General features: G+C 46.4%; 1 protein-coding gene across 3 annotated transcripts; it reads right to left on the bottom strand.

Moving 5' to 3' along the window:
- Positions 1 to 608: 608 nt before the first annotated feature.
- On the bottom strand, positions 609 to 23,210 carry ZNF217 (zinc finger protein 217). Of its 3 annotated transcripts, none has more exons than XM_036229262.1 (6): positions 23,019 to 23,210; positions 10,871 to 12,625; positions 8,201 to 8,317; positions 5,957 to 7,486; positions 4,431 to 4,562; positions 609 to 2,790 (listed from the first exon to the last, which is right to left on the bottom strand). In XM_036229262.1, the coding sequence occupies exons 2-5, from the start codon at positions 12,255 to 12,257 to the stop codon at positions 4,453 to 4,455; spliced, it is 3,144 nt and encodes a 1,047-aa protein (XP_036085155.1). In that variant the 5' UTR covers positions 12,258 to 12,625; positions 23,019 to 23,210; the 3' UTR covers positions 609 to 2,790; positions 4,431 to 4,452. The 3 variants fall into 3 exon arrangements, with proteins under 3 accessions (XP_036085155.1, XP_036085154.1, XP_036085156.1); XM_036229261.1 differs by lacking the exon at positions 23,019 to 23,210 and adding an exon at positions 22,671 to 22,960; XM_036229263.1 differs by lacking the exons at positions 8,201 to 8,317; positions 23,019 to 23,210 and adding an exon at positions 22,671 to 22,962.
- Between the last annotated feature and the right edge of the window lie 258 nt (positions 23,211 to 23,468).

Raw genomic sequence — 23,468 nt, 5'->3', positions numbered from 1 at the left:
GCCTCCTCCCCGAAACTGAACTCGAATCTACTTTAAACCTAGATGTAATTTACTAGGTTTTAGGACATACAGAGGCTAGAAAAACAGGTTAGATAAAACCACAAATACACAAGAAACCCAAACAAGAATGTGAGAACTTCTATCGGACGAATGACCCAGTTTCTTCAAAAAATAAACCGTCTTGCTGTGTGGAGGCGGGGAGAGGTTTAAATTAAAACAGGCTTAGGAAACCTTAAGAAACCCAAAAACAAGCCGATCTTGTTTAGATCCCGCTTGCAACTTACCACCCGTAAGAAGACATTTTTGAGATGTCCCAGAAATGCAGGCACGGAGGCTGGCTGCGAGAAATCGCTGTCCATCTAGCTTGGTGTGATCATAAAAAAAAGCCCTTATCTGTTAAGAGATATGTGCTCAAGTATTTTAGGGATGAAATTAAACCACGCCTTTAAAGTACTAAGGGGGGATTTGCAAAAGGACGCGAAATGTTGCTGATAAGGACGGGGCAATCATCGCATCGACCTCTCTGTCATCGTGTATGTTTAAGGCTATAATTATAAAATAATAAAAATCAGAAATCAGAAACACAATAAAGAGCCAAACCCAAAAGATGCAAAACACCAAATCTATATTTACATCCACATATAATAACATAACTTTAAGCTGAAATATATCATAAATAAAACAAGTAAATGTCTACTGTTTGACAACTTAAGCATCAACAATTAAAATAAATCAAACTGGAATGAAATAAATACATAAACAAAAATCCAACAGATTGTACCTCTATTATATGTACTGTTGTCTCAAAGAAAAAAAAAAAAAAACATATAAAACCAGTAGTATCCCAAGAGTTAATACTGATGGACAAAAAAGAAAAACATTCTGAAGTACAAGGGCTGTAAAAAAAAAAAAAAAAAAAAAGTTACTTTTATGCATCCGGTAATGTGGTTAGAAAGGAGAAATATGAAAGCCCCCAAAATTTCAGCGTAACACGAACCGACTTATTTTCAAATAGATTTGGTGATTTTTTTTTTTTAAACACGAGTTTACATTTCAGCCCTCTGTTATCACGTACCCCCGTTCAAGATTTACGTTTCTAGTCAGAGCAAGCTTTCTGCAACACTCATCGGATCAGGCAACGATCAAGCCAATCATCTTGCAAATGTGTTCATCTTCAAAAATATGCTATAAAAGTGCAAAACTATGAAAACAAAAGATCTAGATTATGTACATATGGCTCAGCTTGTGAACAGGAAAAAAGGTTAATAGTGTACAATTTCCTGATACAAAGCACTTGACTGCGATGCCAGCAGACCCATCTCAGATTGGGCCTCCCTCTCACGCGGGAGGTTAAGACTTCTCCATCGAGCACGCTTCACGTTGCATAATGAAAACAGAAAACAGAACGAAACAAAAGATCAGGGTTCTTTTAGGACTCGACCCTTGCTCTACTAGAGCAGGACGGGACGAGAAAAATTAACAGTGCAAATTTATTTTTGAAACAGTTTTCTTAATAAAACGTTTTGTGGTTGCTAAACCTAGAGTCTATTGAAGAAACTCAGCCGTGGACAGCAAATTCAGGGAACAAAAGTTTAAAACAGCTGGTAAGCCAAGTGGTGGCTATCCTCACTTCAAAACCCAAATTGCAAGTGCACTGAGAAAACGCTTCAAAACAACCAAAACTGGGAAGACAGGTGAGGTCCGGAACCGTGACCTCCTCCCCAGTCGCCAGAAGGCTCGCTCGGCCAGCAGCTCAGTCAGAATGGACGTGTCTCACCTGAGTGTGTCCACTCGCAACTCAAATGCAGACACACCAACTCTTCCACATACGAACCTAAAATCTACCCCAAAACTTTCATTTTCCTTTAAAATTGCTTCCAATGTATGTAATTCACATGTATAATTTAGCATTCATATTTTTACCTACTAATTTAGGCGAACGCACGCCCAAAAAAAACTGAATTTACCAACAAAAATGATTAATTTTGGCAGGAAATTGAGTAACTTCACATACGACTTGGTATGTTTACTGGATAAGCTGGCTGCTCCACAGAGGCAATGTTTCTCTGTGGACACACGCACGTAAGAGTCCCACAAACCGCCCCGCTCGGAAGAGGGCCGTGGCCCTGGGCACCCCCTCAGCCGACACACTGAGACTTGCAATAACAGGGCACCGAGTTCTGAATGGCTGACCTCAATGTATGCAGCACATATTCATAGAGTCGCTACTTCCATCAACAACTTTAAGACAACAAGAGACTGAGGACGATTTAACATAATACAAATCATTGAGAAAAAAATTTTTAAAAACATATTTTTTAAATGAAAGCACAAATAGAAATTGCTCAAAGTGATGAGCTGCATTAGAGGAAAAGAATACACGTGGCATTTAAACAAGCAGGTTCACCACTTATATATTTACAGATTTTTACCTGAGGTGCAAGCATTATATACTTTCTCCCCGCCCCGCCCCCCAACCCAAATGATTTTTTTTTTTCAGCAGCGCTCAAGTATGCAAAAAAAAAATCCACTTCTTATTTGGTCAATTCTAAAAAAAATATTATTCAGGGACAAAATAGAGATTTCCAGTCTCCATTTGTTTATAACTCAACTGTTCCAACTATAGTTTTTTTTATTGCTATTTGATACAAAAGTTAACAGAACTTTACAAAACTGTAGTGTTCCTTATGTTCTATGTACAGTACAATCACAGCTTATTTCAGTAGCTTTCACCATTCGCTTTTTCAAAGGATGAACTAAATTTCACGGAGTACACACATCCATCAAGACCTAAGGGGGGAAAAAAGGTTTAAGAAGTGATTAATAAAACGCTGAATAGAATTTAGAAAGATCTTTTTATTAAAAAATGTAAAAAAAAAAAAAGGAAAAACAAAAAAATTAAAAAAAAAAACAAATTTAAATGGGTTCCGTTTAAGCTTGAATTTTGCAATGGAAGTATCAGGAGACTAAATAAACACACGAGGCCATAGGACTGTGATGGTAACATAAACTTGACCCTGTTTTAACCAAGAATCAGAATCGCTATCAGTGACAGTAAGTCTGGCAAAGCCAAGTGCCACCTCCAAGAAACTATGGAAGTTTAAACCTTACGAAAGGAAAAGGTAGGGCACGGACCAGGAGTAGTTAACAAACGACTTAGAACAGCCTCCCTCCGCGAGGATGCATGAAACATTCACAACGTCCCTGGTTCTGCCAACACCTATCGGGCATCAAGGAGAGTCCGGACACACAGGCGGGACGGGCAGAACGGGCCTGACCCACGCATGCAGAGCAGCGCGAGGGGAAGCCCCCAGCTCCCAGAGGACGTCTGCAGCAACGACAGGTGAGCTGATCCTGAGGAATGGGAAAGGCCTGACAAAGAGGGCACGGGAGGAGGTTCCGGGCAGAAGAGGCCAGTGCTGGACTGGGTGTAACTGTGCACAAGCCGGCCTGTCGCTAATGGTCTGCCAGTCCAGAGACCCGAACATGGCCAGCGGGCCCACATGGATCCCCGCGGAAACCAGGAGGAGAAACCCTCCCCCGAGCCCGTGTACCCCATCTCCACATCTAGATCTAGCGGGCTCTCCGTCAAGAGACTGCACCATGAATACGCCGGCCGTGGGGGGGTGGGGGGGTGCCTGACAGGACGGGTTAGCTTGAGAGACCTAGAGCTGTTCGTTCAGTGTGTGTCACGTAAGTCCTAGCGCAACTTACACACCAGCGCTCGGCTGAGAACACTGCTCCAACCTCCTGGGGCTACTCTCCAGTTACACACATGTACCACATGCACCGAAAAGTCACAATAAACCTTCTACTTGCCCCTGCCCTGATCCCCTCCCCCAAAGAAGATGTACAAAGGGCTGAATAAGGTCTTAACGGAGGGCTGGGACACAGGCTGGGGACTGCGCAGAGCTAGGTCAAAAACCGGGCAGAGTGGCGCGCTGGCAAGTGACATAATCCCAGCGTCAGCCTCATCTATGAAGTGTGCACAGGGCATCCAGACCTGGGGCTCAAAAAACTTTTTCCGTAAAAGGGCCAGATGGTAAATATTTCCAGCCTCGCAAGCCATACAATCCTGTCACAACTACCCGACTCTGCAGCCACAGGTAACAGGTAACAGGACATGCCCAGGTGCCAACAGAACTTCACCCACAAAACAGGCAGAGAACGATCTGCTCATCTGAGCTACCGCCCCCTAGTGGGAGAAGGGTTAAACGAGGCCACGGTTATAAGCCACTTCATTCAATGCCTGGGCAGAACATAAATGCTTAGAAACTTCCAGTTGCTATTTACTGTTTCCAGCCTGAGCACTCCCCAGTTTTAAAATACCTAAAAGGACAAATGAAAATCAGAAGCAGTTCTAACTTAAGTTATATTGGATAGATGGTTTATTTTCAACGAAATAAAATCGATGCAGTATGTATGCTCACCTTTCTTCCCCAAAATAGGAAGTCAAGTTTTTTTGTCATTTGGTCGATAATGTGCATTCGCAATAAAATTCTCATAGTTTCTCTTTTGCAGCATGTTGTTAGATAAGTGTTGATACGACACAGGCCTTTTTCCTGGTTGAGAGAAAAAGTGTAAAAAGGCTTTAGAATTCAAATTATTAGGTAAGATGGTGGTGGGTTGTTATGACGTCAATTTTCAAAATTCCTAACTCTGAAAAGGTAGTCGGAATACACCCGTCACACGCACGTCATGTTATAGCTGCAATGTTTTCAAGTGCCACAAAGACATTTGTCACCACAGAATCACTAGAGCTAAGCTCGTCCTAAGTGCTAGGTTGTCTTTAGGACGTAAAAGCCCAAAGAGGATGGCGACGTGGTGTACTTTAAGTCCGTGTCCCTACCATGAGCCAAAACTGTGTGGGTGGAAGAGAAATGACAACGACCCAAGACAGACGTTCCTTGCCACACGCCTCCTCTCAAGGAAAGACAAAATTCTGACTCACGTCCACTGTAAGTGCTGAGAGGGAAATGGACGCTTTTAATCAAAAGGCAGCAAAAATTAATATTTCATCACAATTTTTGTAAAAGTCACTGGAGTGTTGAAAGCAATTTTTTTTTTTTTTAATTTGCTATCCGTACCAGATCAATTGGCGTCAAGCTATCCTTGATGGGGTATTGTCACCACACAGAATCCTTAATTTGAAATTAATACAAAATGAGAGGTTTAAAATGGATTTGTCCCTGAGGCAGCACAAACCGGCAGAGTTCGCACCCCACGGACAGGCGAGGTGGTTTAGCCGCCGCTGCCGAGTGGAACATGCCTCCGGGACACTGCCTCCCCCTCCGCACGCAGCACGGGCCGCACGGGGCTCAGGAACCTCTTCCTCCGGGAGGAAGCAGCTTTCAAAGCGCTTCCTCCACGGGGAGACCCCTGGAGCAATCTACAAGGGTAACAATTTGCATGTTAGGGGAAGTAACGTCACTTTTAAAGTTCACTTAGTATTTCACAAGGGCAGTGCCATTCCAGAAGTCCTGACATCCAAACTGTCTAACCAGCAGCCTGCCAGGTCAAGGGTCTTCGTGTGTTATGCACCACGCCCCGTCTGGCCAGGGCCACGTGTGTCAGGGGCTGCACGCAATTCCCACTGCTCCACGCCGCCTTTTCTGCTCTGAAGGCTTGCACAGCCCAGTAGGGGTGCTAACACGTGGACGGAAGCACCTCGAATTCCAGGTCCCAAGGGGGAGGGGGTATGCGCGCAGCACACCACAGACGCGCAAAGGAGAAAAGACAAGGAGGCCGGAGGCGAGGGCCTAAATGGCACCCGAGATGCCGCCAGCAGAGGGGGCCGGACCAGGAGGTCTGAACCTGAACGCTTTACTGTCGCCCCCGGAGGAAAGGCTAGCCGGGGGGCAAACCCTGGGCAGTCGGGCCCCACCACCCCCCGGGGCGGCCCGGCGCCCGCGTCCCCGCCCCGGGCCGGCTGGCTCGCGACGCGCGGGGCGCTCACCTTCCTGGGCGGCAGCGTGCAGGGCCCCCGCGAAGGGCTTGTGCACGGCCAGCACGCCGGCCGCGTCCCCCTCGCCCGGGGCCAGGAAGCGCGGCTTGGGCGGCGGCGCGGGCGGCGGCGGGCACAGGTACTCCTGCGGCAGCAGCGACGCGATGCCCCGCACCACGTGGTACTTGGGCAGGTCGAAGCCGCGGCGGAAGCTGGGCTGCTCGGCGTCCGGGGCCGCGGGCGCGGGCTTCGGCCTCTTGGGGTGCGGCTCCCCGAACTCCGGGCCGGCGCCGCCCGTGCTGCGGCCGCAGAAGTAGTCCCTGGCCGGCGCCGGCCACGGGCCGTCGAGCCTGGCGGGGCCGTCGGCGGGGCCGCTGCCCGGGCCCGGCTGGGTCGCGGCGGGCGCCGGCGCTCTGGCCTTGGCCTCTGGCCGCTTGGTCTTCTCCGCGGCCGGACAGACGCCGCCTTTAGCAAACATCTCGGGCGGCGGCGGCCTGCTGGCCGGAGCCCCCTGCGCCCCCTGCGCCCCGACGCCCGGGGGCGGCCGGTGCGACTTCAGGTTGCTGGGGGCTAAAGTGCTAGGGTCAGTCCCTGGGGCCGGAGCGGCTTTGCCCGGCCCCGGGGGGCCCGGCTTGCCCCGCTCCGATGGCAGCGTCTTGGACGGGGCAGCCGGAGCCGGCCTGGCCTTGGGCTTGGGGAAGCCGGCCAGCGGAGCCACGTCCTTCCCCAGGAGGGCTGGCGGGCACCCCGTGCGCCTGCTTCTGAGCCAAGCCTTGTTTCTGCAGTTCTTGTGAATGTCTGGATTGTACTTATGCTCCAGTCTCTGGTGCATCATTAAAACTTCTGGATAAAACGTCTTGAAGGTACAAAACGGGCAGGTGATACTTGGGATTAAACTTTTACTCAAAGAGATGGCGGGGCAACTGTGAGGGGCCCCGAGGGACAGGTTTAAAGGCTTCTCTTGACAGTCCAGGCTTGGCTTGAACTTGCAGTCGGCGGCCATCTCTACCTTCTCCCTGCGGCCGACTTCGGCCCCGTGGCTGGCACCGCCCTCCGCGTGGGCAGTGGCGCCGGCCTGGGGAGCGGCGCCCGCTTCCGTTCTACAGGTGAGGTGACTGGCCTGAGGTTCCACCGCCACCCTCTTCTTCAACGCGTCCAAATAAGCAGAGGCCAGATTTGTGCTCGTTTTATCAGCACTGTCTTCGGTTGCATGTTTTTTGAAATCCTGAGTATCTCTGTGTACTTGAGAGAGGACAGCGCCGCACAGAACATTCTGAAAGGCAGGGGCCATCCCCTTAAGTTGCTTTGCGGGTGGGCTGCCTTTAACATCTTTGGCACCATCAAAAAATCTTTTCAAATTTTTGGTTTGCGCACTGTCGCCGGGCAGTAGTGCATCTTCGGTCTCCTGGTTTTTCCCATCGCTCTTGACTTCGTTGGCAACGTCGACCTGCTTGTCTTTGTGATGTCTCTCCAAGTGATACCGCAGAGAGGTCTTTTGGGCTGCAGCATAGTCACAAAATTCACATTTGTATGGTTTTTCACCTAAAACAAGAAATGTCACTACATTACACGGGGTTTTTGAAAAGCATCAAAATAGATCCTTGGAAACTGGAAGCATCTAATACAGAAGACAGGGTTCCTTTCCCCTCCTCCACCTACTGATCTGCGTAACCAGGATTTCTCTCATGCCGTTTGCTCTTCATCACGCTTACTACACAGAACATCCAAACGTGAATACACGTCTTTAAGATAAAATGGCAACACTTGAAACTTCTTTAAACTTCACACAAGCCCTACAGAAGTGAATATTTATTATCCCAGTCTTACGGCTAAGGAAACCGGGGCTCACAGCTAGTGAGTGGAAGAGATGAAATTCAAGTGCACGCAGCCTTCCGAACCATCGTTCTAGCTGCTTCTACAATCTCAGGAAAAGACTGCTACACATGTTCACATTTCATTCTAAACCATAAAAATACAAAGAAGCCGTGGCATTACAAGACATTAAAGAGGTCTGAAAATGGGTTAGGATATAGTAGTCAGAAACTAACTTCGAAACGGGAATAACAGTTCAAAATACAGTGACACTAAAAGAATTAAAATGACAGCTGCAATCTGCACACTACACACACTTTATTCTCAAGCCATTCCGGGGGTCTAGCAGAATATTTAAACAACAACACAAAAATCGGACACAGAACTACCTCAGAATTCTTTTCACGAATGCACCCTTAAAAAATAATCTAAGATGCTCCTTACCTGTATGCGTTCTGAGATGAATATTGAGGTAATAATTAGAACGGAAAAACTTTCCACAATAACTACATTCTCTTGAAGATGTAAGATGCTTTATTTTGCCTCCATCATCATTTTTATCTTAAAGCAAAAACAAAAACTAAGTTAGAAGACAGCTCAGGTACAGGAATAAAGCCAGTCGACTTAAATGTTCTTGATAAAAATGTTTTTGGAAATCATAAAGTAACTTTTATATTACTGTTGGATAAACCAAAAACACTAAAAACACCCTAAACATTGTTTTGAGGTTGTCTCAAGTTCTGGAGTTGTGTAACGTGTGTGTGTTGTTATTTCTGGTCGGTCTGGTTTTTGACCTGCGTGTAGCAGAGCCCCCCGTTAAAGAGTCGGCTTTCCATCTGCCTTCATCACAGGAACGATCACAGACAGATGCTCGAGCAGCTTGCGAGCCCCCGACACGGCTGACGGGAGCAGCTCTGGACAGCGGAAGCCGGACCTACACGCACCAGCTGGAATAACCAGCTCCTCCAGAGTGAGGCTTTGAGAAAACTGAGTCACTATAAATTGCCAATTTTCCCAACCACCGGGAGAAAAATAAGTTTTTTATTTTAAGATTAGTCAAGTCACCACTAGAGGGCAGCAAGCACAACTTAATCTCCACAAACAGGTTTGACCCGGACAAACACCTAGGAGAGTTTGTCCAACTCGAGCAGCGTCTCCACAAGCGCTCGTGGCCACGGCGTGTGTGACGAATCAAATCCATCCTCAGATTACAATGTGTTGAGCTTCACACGTCAACCTCAGCTGGATGATCAGGGCACGTATCTTAGTGCAATAAAGTCAGTCCACTAGTGATACCAGTTAAAGGGTGGCTACCTTCCCAGGAATGTCAGCCTTCTGAAAGACAATTAGATACGCTACGGTGAAAACACCTGCCCACCAAACACCAAGTGTTTACGTTTTGGATAAACCTCCTCTTATTGTAGCTCATATTACATATGTTGCAACATGACAACTTCTGAAGTCAGGCCATCTCTTAGAATTTAGCATAACTAATAAAACTGATCGTTTCACCTTGAAAAACTGTGATTTCCAACTAGGTCTCTCCCCTGTTCCTTCCACATTTTACATCCTAGATTATTTATAGCTGATTTTTAAAATGTAGCTTAGGTTACAAGCAAACCTTGGTGACCCTCCAGGGACAATAAAGACAGAACTGTACAACCTGTCATCCCTAAGCTCCCGAGGAAAAATGTATCCACCTACCTATAAACCTCTAAACACCTCTGGGCTAAACGTTCTAAGACAACAGAGACAACTCTCAATCTAAAAATGTGTCATGAAGACTTTTAAAAATCAATTATCCCATGAACAACTATAAACCCATTTATAAAGGTTAAAAAAAAAATGTAAGAATTTACATTTCTTTTTGATTTTCTTAATAGTAAACCTAAAGAAAGCCAGGTTGCTAGTAAATTATAGTAAGATAAATCTAGAATAGACCACATCAGAATATAAACCTAGGAAAATCAATACCCTAAATACAGAATGGCCAGCTTGCTTTCTTATAATCACACCAACGAGCTGAGCTGGTAGCTGGGCTTGTACCTTATCGCAATTTCCTACTTCCAACTATGTGTCAGGATTTATGGTACATTGCATCACATTCAAGAAGTTATGAAACGCCTTTGTTTTAACAGAAAGGACATGAAATGTCCACATCTACCTGGTTCCTGCTCTTTAAGCATCCCCTTTGATCCTACAGGGCTGTTCCTTAAAGGACCGAAAACTTTTTATAAATCAGCTACTGATTTAAATCATCCTTGGGAGACAGAAGACAAGGATCGATGAGCCCATTTTTGCAAACAGGGAAATCAGGGCAAAGAGAGGTGAAGTAACAAACCATCGGTCACGAAACAATGCAGTGGCAGAACCAGACCCGACCCAGGCCTTGGTGCCCCAGCTGCCGTGGGCATTCCGGCCCCCTGGTGACAGAGCCCAAATTTCCCCGGCTTTTCTGCCCCACCACCTACTGGCAGAACATGACTGGACATTTCACTCCTCGCAGGGAGCTGGGGCCTCTCTCTCCCTGACCTATGAGTTCCCCGTCATACAGTGCCCTCAAAAGAATCAGGTGAAGACTAGAGGTCTGGGATGAAAGCTTTTTACGATGTCACTAAGGCACCATAATGTGTTTTCAGGAGTTCTGAAAACGGAACATCGTAGTTCTGTAAGTGCTAGGTTTCCTGTGTCGCAGAAAACTTATAACGTTCTAAACATGATATGAAAACTACTCTCGCATCCATCACGTGATCCGGAAAAAAAACCAGGCACCAGCTTAAAAGCATCGAGAGTCCCACGTATCATCTGGTCTCTCGACCCCGGCACTAGTGACACCTGCGGCCAGGTAACTCTCTGCGCGGGGTCGTCCTGGGCAGGGTAGGGTGTCTAGCAGCGTCCCTGGCCTCCGCCCACTGGGTGCCAACAGCACACACCCCCACACAGTTGTGACAACCACAAATGTCTCCAGACAGTGCAGCCTCTTAACTCAACCCAGAGGGGGTTTAGCGACTTACAGTAAGACGGTACCAAGAGCCTGACCTCAAACCCAGCTCCCCGAACCCCCCAACCCGCCAGCGTTCTGTGGGGAGCACAGAGGCCAGTGTTGCAGCTTACCCAGATGGAACCCCTCGGGCAGTCCGTCCTCAGATCCATCTTCAGAACCGGCTTCTCGATCGATGGCTCCATTTTCATCCAGCGCGGCGGGCAGGTCTGGAGAGCATGTCCTGGGCTGCCTCCCGTCCACTGACATGGTCGGCGACTCGGCGTCCATCCTCCTGTCCTTCTTGTGGACCCTCGAGTGCAGGACCAGCTGGTGGTAGGTTCTGAACGCCTTGCCACACTCCGCGCAGTGCGTGGGCTTCTCCTTGTTGCTGGACAACTTGGGGTCCGCGTCCCCGGAAGGCACTTCGCCGTTGGCGTGTCTGGGCTTCTCCTTGTCTTGGGAGAGGCCTGCACAACCGCTCCTGCTCGTTTTGGACTTCCCGGAACCTTCGGAATGGCTTTTGTTCACGTTCCAAATCTCTCCGAGTTCTTCTTTGTCCGAATCGTCGTTGTCCGTGCTCCCTTCCTGCCCCGGCTGCTCCTTCACTTCTCGGCAGACGGCGACCTTGCCCTTGGTGGCCAGCTGCCAGGCCTGGTAGGTGGTGAACGGGTCGAGCTGAGGTATCCATCTGGCGGGCGGCTTCCCGGTGTCCGAGGAGGCTTTGGGTCTTAGGCTTAAGAACTGCAGGAACTCCTCTCCGGGGGCCGGCATCCCCTCCTGCTGAGAGTCTGTTTGGGGACTGCTGCCACCGGAAGCCGTGTCTTTGGTGTGCATCTTCCTGTGATCAATTAGACTTTCTTTATTTGGAAATAGGAAGCCACAAACCATGCAGATTTTGTAAGGAGAGGCGATGCTCTCGGCGGCGTGCTCCTGGACCACCTCGTTGATGGTGACCGGGCTCTCCGAGCCCTGCTGCAGCTTGCCCTTGGCCCCCGACTTGCCGTTGTGCGTCCGCATGTGGTTCTTGAGAAACCAGGGCTCCTTGAACCTCCGTCCGCACACGCCGCACCCGTACGTGAAGGAGTCCTTGTGCTTCTTCATGTGGATCTCAACGTCGAAAGCGACTCTGAACGTCTGCCCGCACACTTCACAGCTGAATTCTTCATTTTCCTTGCCGTTCTTGTCCTTGGGAGGGTCCGCTCTCACCTGGCTTTTATCCAGAGGACTGAGATACTCTGCCTCCACCCGCAGGACCGCGGGCTCGCAGAGCGTGGGGCGGTGTTGCATTAAGACGTGCTTATTGAGGTCTTCGGAGTGGGCGAAGGTCTGACTGCAGAACATGCAGTCCAAGGGCGTGTACCCTTCCATCTGGATGATGCTTTTCTCTTGTGTGGCTCTGAAAGGAACAGCAGTGGCGCCTTTGATTGACACGGCATCATCCAGCTCCATTTGGCTGCCAAGAGAATTGCCAATAACTTCCGGTCCATCCATATACACTAAGAGGGACTGAGTCGGCATGTTTCCTGTCACTTCGGGACTGTATATAAAGCAAGAATCCGGCTGAGGAATTTCTGGAGTTGGAATAAGGCCACTTGTAAGACTTGTCACTCACACCCCGAGCAGCCCTGGGCTTCCAAACTAGAGCAAATATTTGTTATAAAAGTTCAAAGGAAAGTGTATATTCCTCTAACTTCTTATCTTCAGAAGTCTTAGGAAGCTCAGTGATAGGATCACTGGTTCTTTCCACAAAAAAGGCAGACAGACTCTCCAACGCTTTGATTCAAACGTGAGTCAGCACGAAGTGTTCGTTCCCTTTGTCTCCATCGAATGACTCAGTTGAGCGAGAAGTCAATTCCAGCAACCTGGAGACAAGGGATTTCCAAAACCTAGAGGGGCAAAAAAATAGGAACGGTTAGCTGCACAGAGAAGAGGGCGGGCTGGCAGGCATGACTCAGTGGCCTCTTCCATGTGGCGGAGAAGGTATCACTTTTAACTAATACAGTGCCATCCTGTCAACGTGCTTGTTAATTAACTCATGAACATTTATCCAATGGGCGCACTTATTAAATGACTAGAACTTCATCCAGCTGAGAAATTTACCACGTGGTACTTTAATGGTTTAGATCTAAAATGTGAAGTTTCAGGACAAAACTTGTTAAATTCAGAGGAACACATTTAAAATGCACATGTGTATCCTTATAAACAGCCTCTACAAATCTAAAGACTCTTAAGAGTTGTGAAAAAATGATGACAAATTAAAGACATCGCTTTAGGTAAAAATTTAAGACAGAGCTTCGAATTATCTTATGTACAAACACACATACAAGACACACAAAAACCTCAAAGCACACTGGAAGACTCCACATACATAAGTCAGCAACATAAGCACAGAAAAACAGGGACCCTTCCTGAAATCCCTGTGCAACAGAGAATACCTCGGAACAGGTCTCATCTTAACCAAGGGTACCTTCGACAAATTTTGGTTCACTGGATATTCTAAACTTCAATCCACTGCCCAAACCCCAGTTCACTTCTGACAACTCTCTGCCTTCAACAAGTGTCAGGGGAGGGCTTCCTTGTCCAAACAATAAATAAGGAAGTATGTACACAAAACCACTCTGTGAATGCACATGTTTAAAATAAAATCCGCAACACAGCTGGTTCAGCAGAAGATGGATCCTCCCATTCTTTATCTGCCTTTCACATTCTGGATTGGCCAGGTGAAAAACAGAGGACCAGTTAGCTCAGCAGGCTCTGATTTACTTAGAAGCTACTGTTCATGCTTGAAGAATTAATGTCCAAAGCCAACACCTTCTACCTTTTTACAGTGAACATAGGAAAGGTTTCTAAATAGTCCCCACTCTCTAAATGAAGTCAGTTAATTCTGCCCAAGAAAACAAAAAGACACGCAAGCTACTCCCACCACAGGCAACGTTAAAGAAGAAAAAAAAAACTTTCCTTCTCTCCACTTCCTCAAAGGGCAAGGGCCTGTAAGCTCAGAAGAAAAGGAAACATTTCTTCCCTTTCTTTACACTCATTAAAAAAAAAAAAAATGCTCATGTTCCTTGTTATCTGTAGTTTTGAATATACTAAATCTCTAATTTTTTCTAAATAGAACCTTAGATCAAAAGTTAGGGTAAAAAGAAAAGAAATGTCCTGAATGTTTTATCTTAACTTCTTAGTCTTTTGTTGCAATCCCGACAGAGGATAAACACGTGGACTGCCCACAGGCTTGGTGAGGTCCAGAAGGACACCAGTTACCCCGGTTCTAGTCCTGGCCAAGTCACAACCTTCGAGTTGTCACCCCCACACGCCTCATATCTTTCCCTACCTTAATGCAGATGGTTAAACTATAGAGTTCCAAAATTCTATAGTCCTAATGGCTAGATCTACATTTATGGACAGATATAGTCGAAAGAATACTTTATGACTATGCTAATCAAAATATGAAAAGATATTTGGATGTGTGACTGATCACGCAGGTTTCCATGCAGGCATTCACTCATTCAGCAAATACTGACAGAATGCCAGTGTCCTAAGTAATATTTTAATTCAAGAAATTCACAGCACATTTTCTAGAATTAGAAAAGTAGTTAACAAACTCTGACAACACTGTCTTCACTGGCCAACAAACTCAATGACAAATAGGGGAACAACTCAATGAGTTCAGTTGGTTTCAATTTGAATAAAGACTGTCCTTTACTTGAGATCTTTTCTACTTTTTGGTGTCAAAATATCCTTAAAAAAATGAAAGTGCAAGTGACAAATAATAGTTTTTTTTTAATATCCTAATTTGGCAAAATCAGAGTTATCAAAATCAACATTCTTTTTTAAGAAATTCGACTAGTCTGTAACATTAACTTGGGGAATTCTACCTTTTTTATAATCTTTCCCAAAAAGACACCAACCCTGGATTAGACACATGATGTGAGTACATCCCCGTTACTTCCCACTCAGCTAGTAAACTATCGTAAGCTTCTAACACAGGACCTAAAGGAGGCACAGTGGAAACAAATCTTAGGAGAAAGAGCTTCCTTTAGGGAGGGAGGGGGAATAGGATGGAGGCCTGAAGATGAGGGAAAGGTCGGCCTGGGCCGGGGAGGCTTCCAGCAAGCCCGGATGGGGAAGAAGACCCTCCCAGGCGAAACTGAAGCACTTCTTCCTCCAGGGAGGCTTCTGACACATTCTGATAGTCACTACCTCAGCCCAACTGTCCCAAGCTCTGGACTACCCTGGGTCACAGCCGTCCTGACTACTCATCCAAGAGATCTGAAAACCCTGGGCCACCCGAGCACAGACCCTGTCACCTGGTGTGCCACTGGCCCCTGCCCGGGAGCGCGTCCCTGGCACAGGGTTAGGCCCTGGACAAACACCTGAAGAAACGAACAAACGCTACAGCCAGTCCAGGTGTGCAATCAGTGTGCACATCTCAGGCCACATAACTGATCTCATGATGAAATTAACTTGAATGTTCATCAAAACGTCCACTTAGCTATCTATGGCTGCCATCTAATTACCATTCTCCGCAATTTCAAAAGTGTGATTAAAGAAAAGAACCATTTACTCACTCCACCAAAGTTGACCAGCATGAGCAAGAGCGCACCGCTCAGGTTCCGTACTGACCCAGGACAACAGGACATGTGGGCCACGCTAAGGAACTCTGACAGCAAAGGCCTTCAGCTCCTGCCTTAGAAACTACATGGAGACAGGACACTTGCTTAAACTCTAAATCACTATCTCCATCACTCAAACCCAACCTGCCAAACAAAAATCTGTAGACTGATTGTAATAAAGACTTTAATAATAATGGAACTTATTTAAAAATAGACATTCCAGGTTAATTACTAGCAATGACCAATCGGCATGTCCAACCGTGTGAAGTGTGCATGGGCGTGCGTGCACACAGCCTTCCCAGAACCCTCAATGCTCCGCGTGGAGCACACAGGAACCAGCAGCGCATCGATGACATTGCTGATAAAGTAAATTGTCCTGACAAAGAACTGGAGGGGGAAAGAGGACAGTAAGCCATCGCCCTCACACTAAGTGCTTTTAGTCTGCAGAGGAGCGAGCATTCCGAACACACTAAGCTTACTGAGAGGCACTTAGCAAAATGTTTTTCAATATTTAAAAAAAAAAAAAAAAATTTCTAAACCTTTACTCAAGTAAATGAAATGACAGCTCTTACCTCTCCAGCCACATACCCCAAGACGCCTAAAGCAAGGGGTTATTCACTGCAACCTTACATTATGAGAAAATACTAGGGTTGGAGTTACATTGTGATTACTTAAATTTACAACATAATTTTTGAAAAAAAAAAAAGCAGGAACCGAACTGCTATATGACTGCCTGAAATAGAAATCTAATGTTCATTAGGTCATTTCTTCTGTTTTTGTTTTTTAAGCAGATACTTACTTGTGAGTAAACCTACTGTAAATTCTGTCAATACCTGTAGATCTTAAAATTAGCAAATAGTATACATATGCAATGCTTAAAGAAAAGCACAGTAATATGTGTTTAAGCATAACAAATTAGGGGTAAATGCCACCACGCCGCCAGTGGCTGTGAACTTTAAAATGTTCTTCATGTACAAACGTAGTCAAACTGTTAACCTTTAGAGACAGCATAGCTCTACTTTAGCTGAAGTCATCTTAACATTTCTTGATAGGAAATATTCATTACCATAGTGTGAAGCAATAAAATAATCAAAGTGCTCAAAAACTGTCAAAAACACATAAAAATCCTATTTATAAGCCATGTAATTTGAAGTATCCAGCAAATCTACTAGTTCCCCCCACACCCCCAGTTACTTAAGTACCCAGTTAAATGATCATTAAAACATTCTACTAAACAAACTGCTACTTGCTGACCAATTCATTTGTACCCTTTAAACTGCAAAATTATCTCCAAGATCTGGTTAGGAAACGTAGTTTTTTTTAAGTTCCCCTTACATATTTTTCACATACTACTTTTTCTTACTCTGACAAGCAGAGAACTCTACACAGTAATTTACAGGAACAATTAAAACCTGTAACTTTAAATCCTTCAGCACTATTTCAAGGAAATCACTAAGGTCACATTCATGAGCTTAAATGGTCAACCCCGACATCCCTAATACAGCTGTGGATAAGATGTTTAAAATTAAGAGAAAGAAAAGGATTAAAATACTCAAAGTTGACATTGAGTATTACAGCCTCAACTATTTAAAAGCAAATGACTGTTCAAAGGCAAAGTTTGGGAAGCTCCTATAGGAAGGACAAAGTTTCATTTTCTTGAAATTGTATGTAAGTGCTCAGTTCTAAACAGAACTAGAGACCAAAGTAGCACAATAAAAATATATAAAACTGTAAAATATAAAAACAAAATAACACAGTAGTGTATTTGAATATCATAATTAAAAACTCTGCCTGATCATTCCAAATCAATTAAAGTTAGTTTAAGGATCTTACATAAACTTAAAGCGTTATCAATTATTATCAGTATTGTCAATATTAAGAGATACTGTGGTCTGTAAACCGGATTTTAAAAATTCCATCTTGACCTAAAAAAGGGAAATTGATTAAAAAAAAAAAAGAATTTTTAATTAAGAAATATTAAGCATTGCTATCAGTGAGTTTCTTTTACTATGGCTTAACCAGTACTACCCTAAATATTTTGAAAAGATTTTAGACTAACTACATCAAAGACAGGGAGTGATTTCAGAGAACTAATAAAATAAACTGTTCTATCTTTACCTATATCCTTTAACTCTCTACAAAGAAGTATATGCACACAAATAATTGTACATAGATACACAAATAACTATAACCATCCATTACACCACACCACTAACCTACACACCTACATTGCTTTTTCTACAAGGCCAAACGGTGAGTGTTCTCAATTGTACCCAACTTAACTAACTTCAGATTAAATACACACATAGCAACACCTTTTAAGGCATGAGATCTTTAGAGACATTTAAATATTCCCCTCCCTATCTTTGTTGAGCAAATACTAAAGTTGTATGTCTGGCTCTTTCAAATCACCTGTTTGCTTACAAAATTAAGGGGAAGAAAGTCTCCTTCCAATTAACACAGTCACTGTTTGTTAGGTTAGATTTACATACTCAACAACAAAAAAAGTATCCACTGATTTAAAAAAACACACACACACACTTCTAGTATTACAGAACTGTTCTACAATTATCCAGATTTGATACTGGTAGGGAAAAGAAAACCAGTATTTCTCCTAATACACTAATTATTCAAGAGCAAAAACTACCTGGAGTCTCCATCTCCAGGCCATATAACTTACATTTTTAAATTCGAAAGGTTTTCTAACATTAGAATATAATGAACACCAATACACAAAACATTGTGAGAACCCATTAAAAAACCCTCATCTGACTCCAGGATAAATCTTCTCTGTAGAGGAACATGTCCTTCAGAAACAACTTTGGTAAATAAAGCTTCAGGACAAAAGCTAAGGAATTAAACTAATTCTCTCAGACAACTTACTTAGCTGTCTTTTCAGGTTTAGTAATTTTATTTCTCAACTTTATCATAAAATTACCAAACTGACCCCAAATTTCCAGTAACTCAGTTATGTTGTTACCCTAGGCAGGAAGTAATGAGGATGTTAAGAACAATCAGTCAACAAATGTTCGAATGTGAAGTTTTCTAATGAGCTTTCCAACATTAGGCACACAGGGCAACTGGTGGTGGCAGCCGGCTGGCAGGGGCTGCCCCGCCATTTATCTGGAAGATAGATTTATTTATACAAGAATCGAGCTTGCTCATCGCGAGCTGCAGATTTTAGGAAAGATGGTCCCTGGACTCTCACTTCCTCAAAGGCAGAGTCCCATCTGCCCGCATGGTCTCACTTCAAAATCCTTTGCCCCACGTTCCACCAAGCAAAGTCGCCTGTGTTTAAGGAAAAAAAAAGAATCCAAATAACCTTATTCCTCAAAGCCAGCATTTCAGTCAGGTTGTTTTACTGTGCCTAACATGAGCCCACGGAGTTAAGAGTGATCAAGCTTCCCTCACCCAAATTTAAGAAATTTCCTGTTTTCTTTGTGTAACTCATTCTTTCTTCCATGTGCACTTAGTCAATTCCCCTCCCTCCAAAGCATGGAGATGAGGTGTACAAATCCAGCCTCTTCCCACCGGCCCAGGTTTCCTTTACATGCTGTAAGTAAACCCTTCGCTCTTTGGAATATGTAATATGACTGTGACTCCTTTAATGCTTGTTCTTGTTCTGTAAACATCTTCCAGGTTTTTATTTTGCAATACCTCAGTAATTTGAAAACTATTCTGTATATCCCAATTGCAGTTATTTAATTTAAAATCTCATTACATTTATTTTATTCTAGTGGAATGCCCATCAGTATCTAGAACTGTCTCATGTTTTTATTCCTACTGTATAAATTTCAAGGCATGGAGACACCTAGCCATTGTTTAGTACCCTGGATTCTACCTTTCCACTTTACTCACTAACCATACTGCTACAGAATTAAACTGAAATAGGGAATTAGGAATAAAGAATTTAAAATAAGTCAAAACCGTAACTCCCAGGCCACACTGGCACCCATGAGATGGAACAATCAGAACTGGAATTTTTTTTAAAAAACAAATGGAAACTAAGCTTCATGTAAAACATAAAAGAGGACCAATCATTACAGTCCTAAGAGTCAGATAAAAGCATATCCTTTTTTTAAGTAGATTGTAAGCAGTCAAGAGTCATTAAAACTACTCAAAAGTTCTTATCAGCCAATACCATGTTTGTGACAACTTCAAGAAAAGAATGTAATTTTGTAAAGTGGGAAAACAGCACATCCTTCGGGACCCCTGAGGCTCTCATCAAGCGTTTCAGAGTTAAGAGTGCTCGGGAGTTGGGAAAAGGCAACCCTGCTGTGTCAAAAACATGCCATTTTGTCATAAATACTGTTAGAAAAGTGATTAGCATTTTTCTGAAATGAGGTGAGGGACTCTGTCTTTGCCAGGCCATTATACTCCTTAATTATTTCATCAGTTTGTAAGTGACTTGTTGATTAAGTCTTCTTTTCAGATTTCCTCTTTTAAAAGGACCACTGGAAGCAAAAACTGGGGTTACTATTCCCCCCGCCCCAAGTTCCACTGCCAAAAACGGAGGCTTATAAGAGTATGCAAATCTCCCTCGACCTTAAACCTTAACAGTAAAGGCAGAATCAAACCTTCCCTCCTCCCTCCCCTAGTATGGGGGGGAGGGGGGGAACGAGCTATTATCTAAATAGACTATTCTTCAGGTTAAGGGGCAAAATATTTTCTACAAATTTTATCTAAGTGGTCTATTAGTTCCCTTCTTGATTAAGAAATGAAAGGGAATAATATGAACCCAAGACAACTGCTAAATTTCCATCTCACAGGTTATTAAAAAAAAAAAACAAAAAACAGCAAAGGTCAAACTTCACAAGCAACACAGTGTTGCGAAGATAAAGACTGAAAGAAGTAGGACACTAGAGAAAAATTTTGTGTCCCTCACCTAGAAAAGTCAATCTTTCCCCCTACTTCCTCCTCCAGCATGCAAATCAACATGCACAGCCAACAGAGCAGTCTTCCTTCTCACACCAAATAATTAAAATTCCAAACAATTGGGTAATAAACCCAAACAAGCCGAATACATTTTAAGTTTGTTTTGCAGCTATTGGCTTCTGGATTTTTAAATAAGGCACTGCCTTTAGAATTTAATACTTATATAAGTGATTAAAAATGGCAGCAATGGGGAGGTGACTTTGACTAAAATACCAGGATTAACACACACACACATACACACAGTACTACGGTCTTTGGAATACTGAACAAAACAGTATCTAAAATAAATATGACTTCTCAGAAAAAGTCATCTACCATTAAGGACACACCTTAAAAGTTCTTAGCACACATTAACTAAGCAAGCACAAACTAGTGGCTTGACTGTTATATTTTCAGACAAAAAGCAATTAGATTATATTACTCTGCACTTGTCACTATAGAGACTGAGGGCTTTTTAGAAAACTAGATTACTAATTCCCAAAATATTATAAAATTTAGTATTTTCAGTCTTGTTTGCTATCAAGGCAGTCCATCCATTCCAAGGGGAAAAAAGTATAGTAAAAGAACATTTTCAAGAGACTCGACACAGAGCAGAGAGAAGGTACAAGGCCTCCTAAGACCCTACCTAGTCGCCAGGCCTGGCCAGCAGCTGCTGTTCCCTTTCTTTTGTTGAGCTTAATCTCATGTCAACTCATTCAACCAACTCAAAAGCGATGAAGACATAATTGAATCAACCTGAACTAAATCAGACCTAGGCTTCTTAAAACATACAGCTTAATGGTTGCAAACGATCTAGAAAACCGGGAAGCCAGCCAGGCTGTAGTATGCACGCTGGCCAATAACACACGACCCCAAACTGGCCGAAGGACCACGACAACCGCCATTTAGTACACGTTCAGGAATGTTCAACGCTTCACAAGCCCTACAGGCTGACTCGGAAATATAAATTGAGGCTCAAGGAATTTCAAAGGGGAATGACACACCAAAGCCTTAAACTCCGATGTGACTTTCCTTTTCTTGGGGGGAGAAAAAATAAACAGGGGAAAAAAAAAAAAGTTTCTGTTGCTCCAAGTGTGAACAGACGACTGGGGGGTCCCAGAAGTGGCCATTAGTGGCTCTTTACTGCCCCTGGAACTAAACCTTGAGGAAAACGCCCCGCCTGCCCACCCCACCCGCCCAAGAACGCGGCTTCCCGTCCTCGGTGGCCCTACCCCAAATCCTAAAATGTGGGTTCCGACCCGGGACCCGAACCGCGGCGACCCGCGGCGCGCAGGTACCGGCCTCGGCACCTCGCAGGCCGGATCTCGCCGAGGCCGCCCCAAATCCAGGCTCCCGGGCCCCCAGCAGCGCTCTCCCCTCCCCTCCCCTCCCCATCCGTGTCCCTCACATTTGGGGGCCAAATCCCAAGTGAAGAGGGCTCTACATCTGAAACTGCGCGGTTTCGCCACTCAGCGCCCGCTGGCAGAAACTTCTCTTAAAAACACATATATATAATAAATAAGAAACACTTTTGGACTAACACTTCAATCCGTCCTGCCCTCTGGAGTTCCTATTCTGCTTCTGGCTGGCTTTGGGTGTCCCGCTGGAGTTGAGTTATAAAGATATTCTTTAAGCGTTGAAGTGTTATTTTTTAAGTTTTTTAAAATCTTTCCAATTAAAGGGGAGAATTAAAAAAAAAAAAAAAAGCCTAATCACAGATCCAGGAAACGCAGCGCCCGTTCACCGCCTGCTCGGAGATGGGCAGACCACCAGGACTCCCGGGACGGATGTGGGGGCGCCCGGGGGCTCGTGGGGTGCGCATCGGGGTCCGCGACCAGGCCAGGCCCCTCCCCCGGCCCCTATCGGCTCGCCCTCCGCCCGGCCCGTGTGGACGGTCCCGGCCATTGTTTGCGGGGGACGCCTGTTAGGACGCATTGTTTTGGCTGTTTCCAACTTGCTCCGGCCCCCGCCCCCCCCTTTCCCCACAACCGAGTCGGCAAGCCGGGAGACCTGCCCGGCAGAGCCACCCAACTTTTCAGGAACAGCCCCCCACGCGCCCACGCTCGCAGCCCCCGGGCTCCCTCCGGCCATCCCCTGGCTCCAGACCCGGGGAAGGGGGACTCCCCCACCCTCAAGCCATCGCGACTTATTTCCAAGAGTGAGTGTGATGGTAGAACACTGTACACGCCGGGGGCTCGCCCGACACCTTCTCGCCGGGTGGGGAGGGGGCGCCCTAGAGAAGTGGACTGGAGTAGGAGTGGGGGGGGCGGGCGGGGCGCCCATCCGGGAAAGGGGGCGAGACAACGAGCACCGGAGACTCGAGAGCGGGCTCGGGGGGACGCCCGAGAGGCGAAGCGGGGCGCCCCCTGGGGCCCGGCGCGGGCGGGGGACGCGCCCCCTTTACCTGCGGCTCCGGCTCCTCGGCCATTTCCTCGCTCGGCGGCGGCCGGGGCTGAACTGACACCACACGAGCGAGCCGAGGTTTGAATGAGGAGGGAGCAGGCGAGGAGGGGAGGGGGCGGGGAAGGCAGGAGGGAGGGGAGGCGACGCGGAGTTTCTCTCGGCCTTTTGTGCGGACACCTCCCGGATTCCGCGCCCGCACCGGCCCCCCAAAAGAGACGGGGGGCCACCGGGCGAGGGGCGAGGCCATCCCCCCCAGCGCCTCAGGGCCTTGCGCCTTGAACACCCCCCCAAAAGAAGCGCCCCCGCCCCCACCCCACCCCCGCCCGGAGGATTTGGGGGCCGGGCTCACCTCGGGCGCGGGGCTAAGGTGAGCGGGGCGGGGGTGCGCACGGGGGGCAAAGGCGCGGGCGCCCCCTACTCGTCCGCGCGGGGACAGTGCAGGCGCGGGGGGTCCCTAGAGCCGCCGGGGCGCGGCGCGTCCGGCGCTCGGGGACTGTTGGGTCAGAAAGTGCTCTGGGAGCAGCTGTTGCGCCCTCCCGCGGCTCGGCCGCTCGGAAACGCCCCGCCTCCTGCCTTCACCGGCCGCGCGGCCCCGCCCGAGGCCCCGCCCCGCGCCACGTGACCCGCGCAGGCGCGCCCCTGCCCCGCCCACCGCCGCGGGCTCCGCCCCCGGCACGCGAGCGAGCGAGCGAGCGCGCGCACTCCCTGCTCTCGACCGGGAGATTCCCGCGCACGCGCGCGCCTTTCGCCGCCCCCACGTCCCCCGCCTCCCGCCATCCGGCTTAACGTGGTCCGCGCG

Source organism: Rousettus aegyptiacus, unplaced genomic scaffold (assembly GCF_014176215.1).
Source record: "Rousettus aegyptiacus isolate mRouAeg1 unplaced genomic scaffold, mRouAeg1.p scaffold_m13_p_12, whole genome shotgun sequence".
In the NCBI taxonomy this organism is placed as follows: domain Eukaryota; kingdom Metazoa; phylum Chordata; class Mammalia; order Chiroptera; family Pteropodidae; genus Rousettus; species Rousettus aegyptiacus.
Note: the sequence above shows the minus strand (reverse complement) of the source record. Positions and strands in the feature narration are given on the sequence as shown.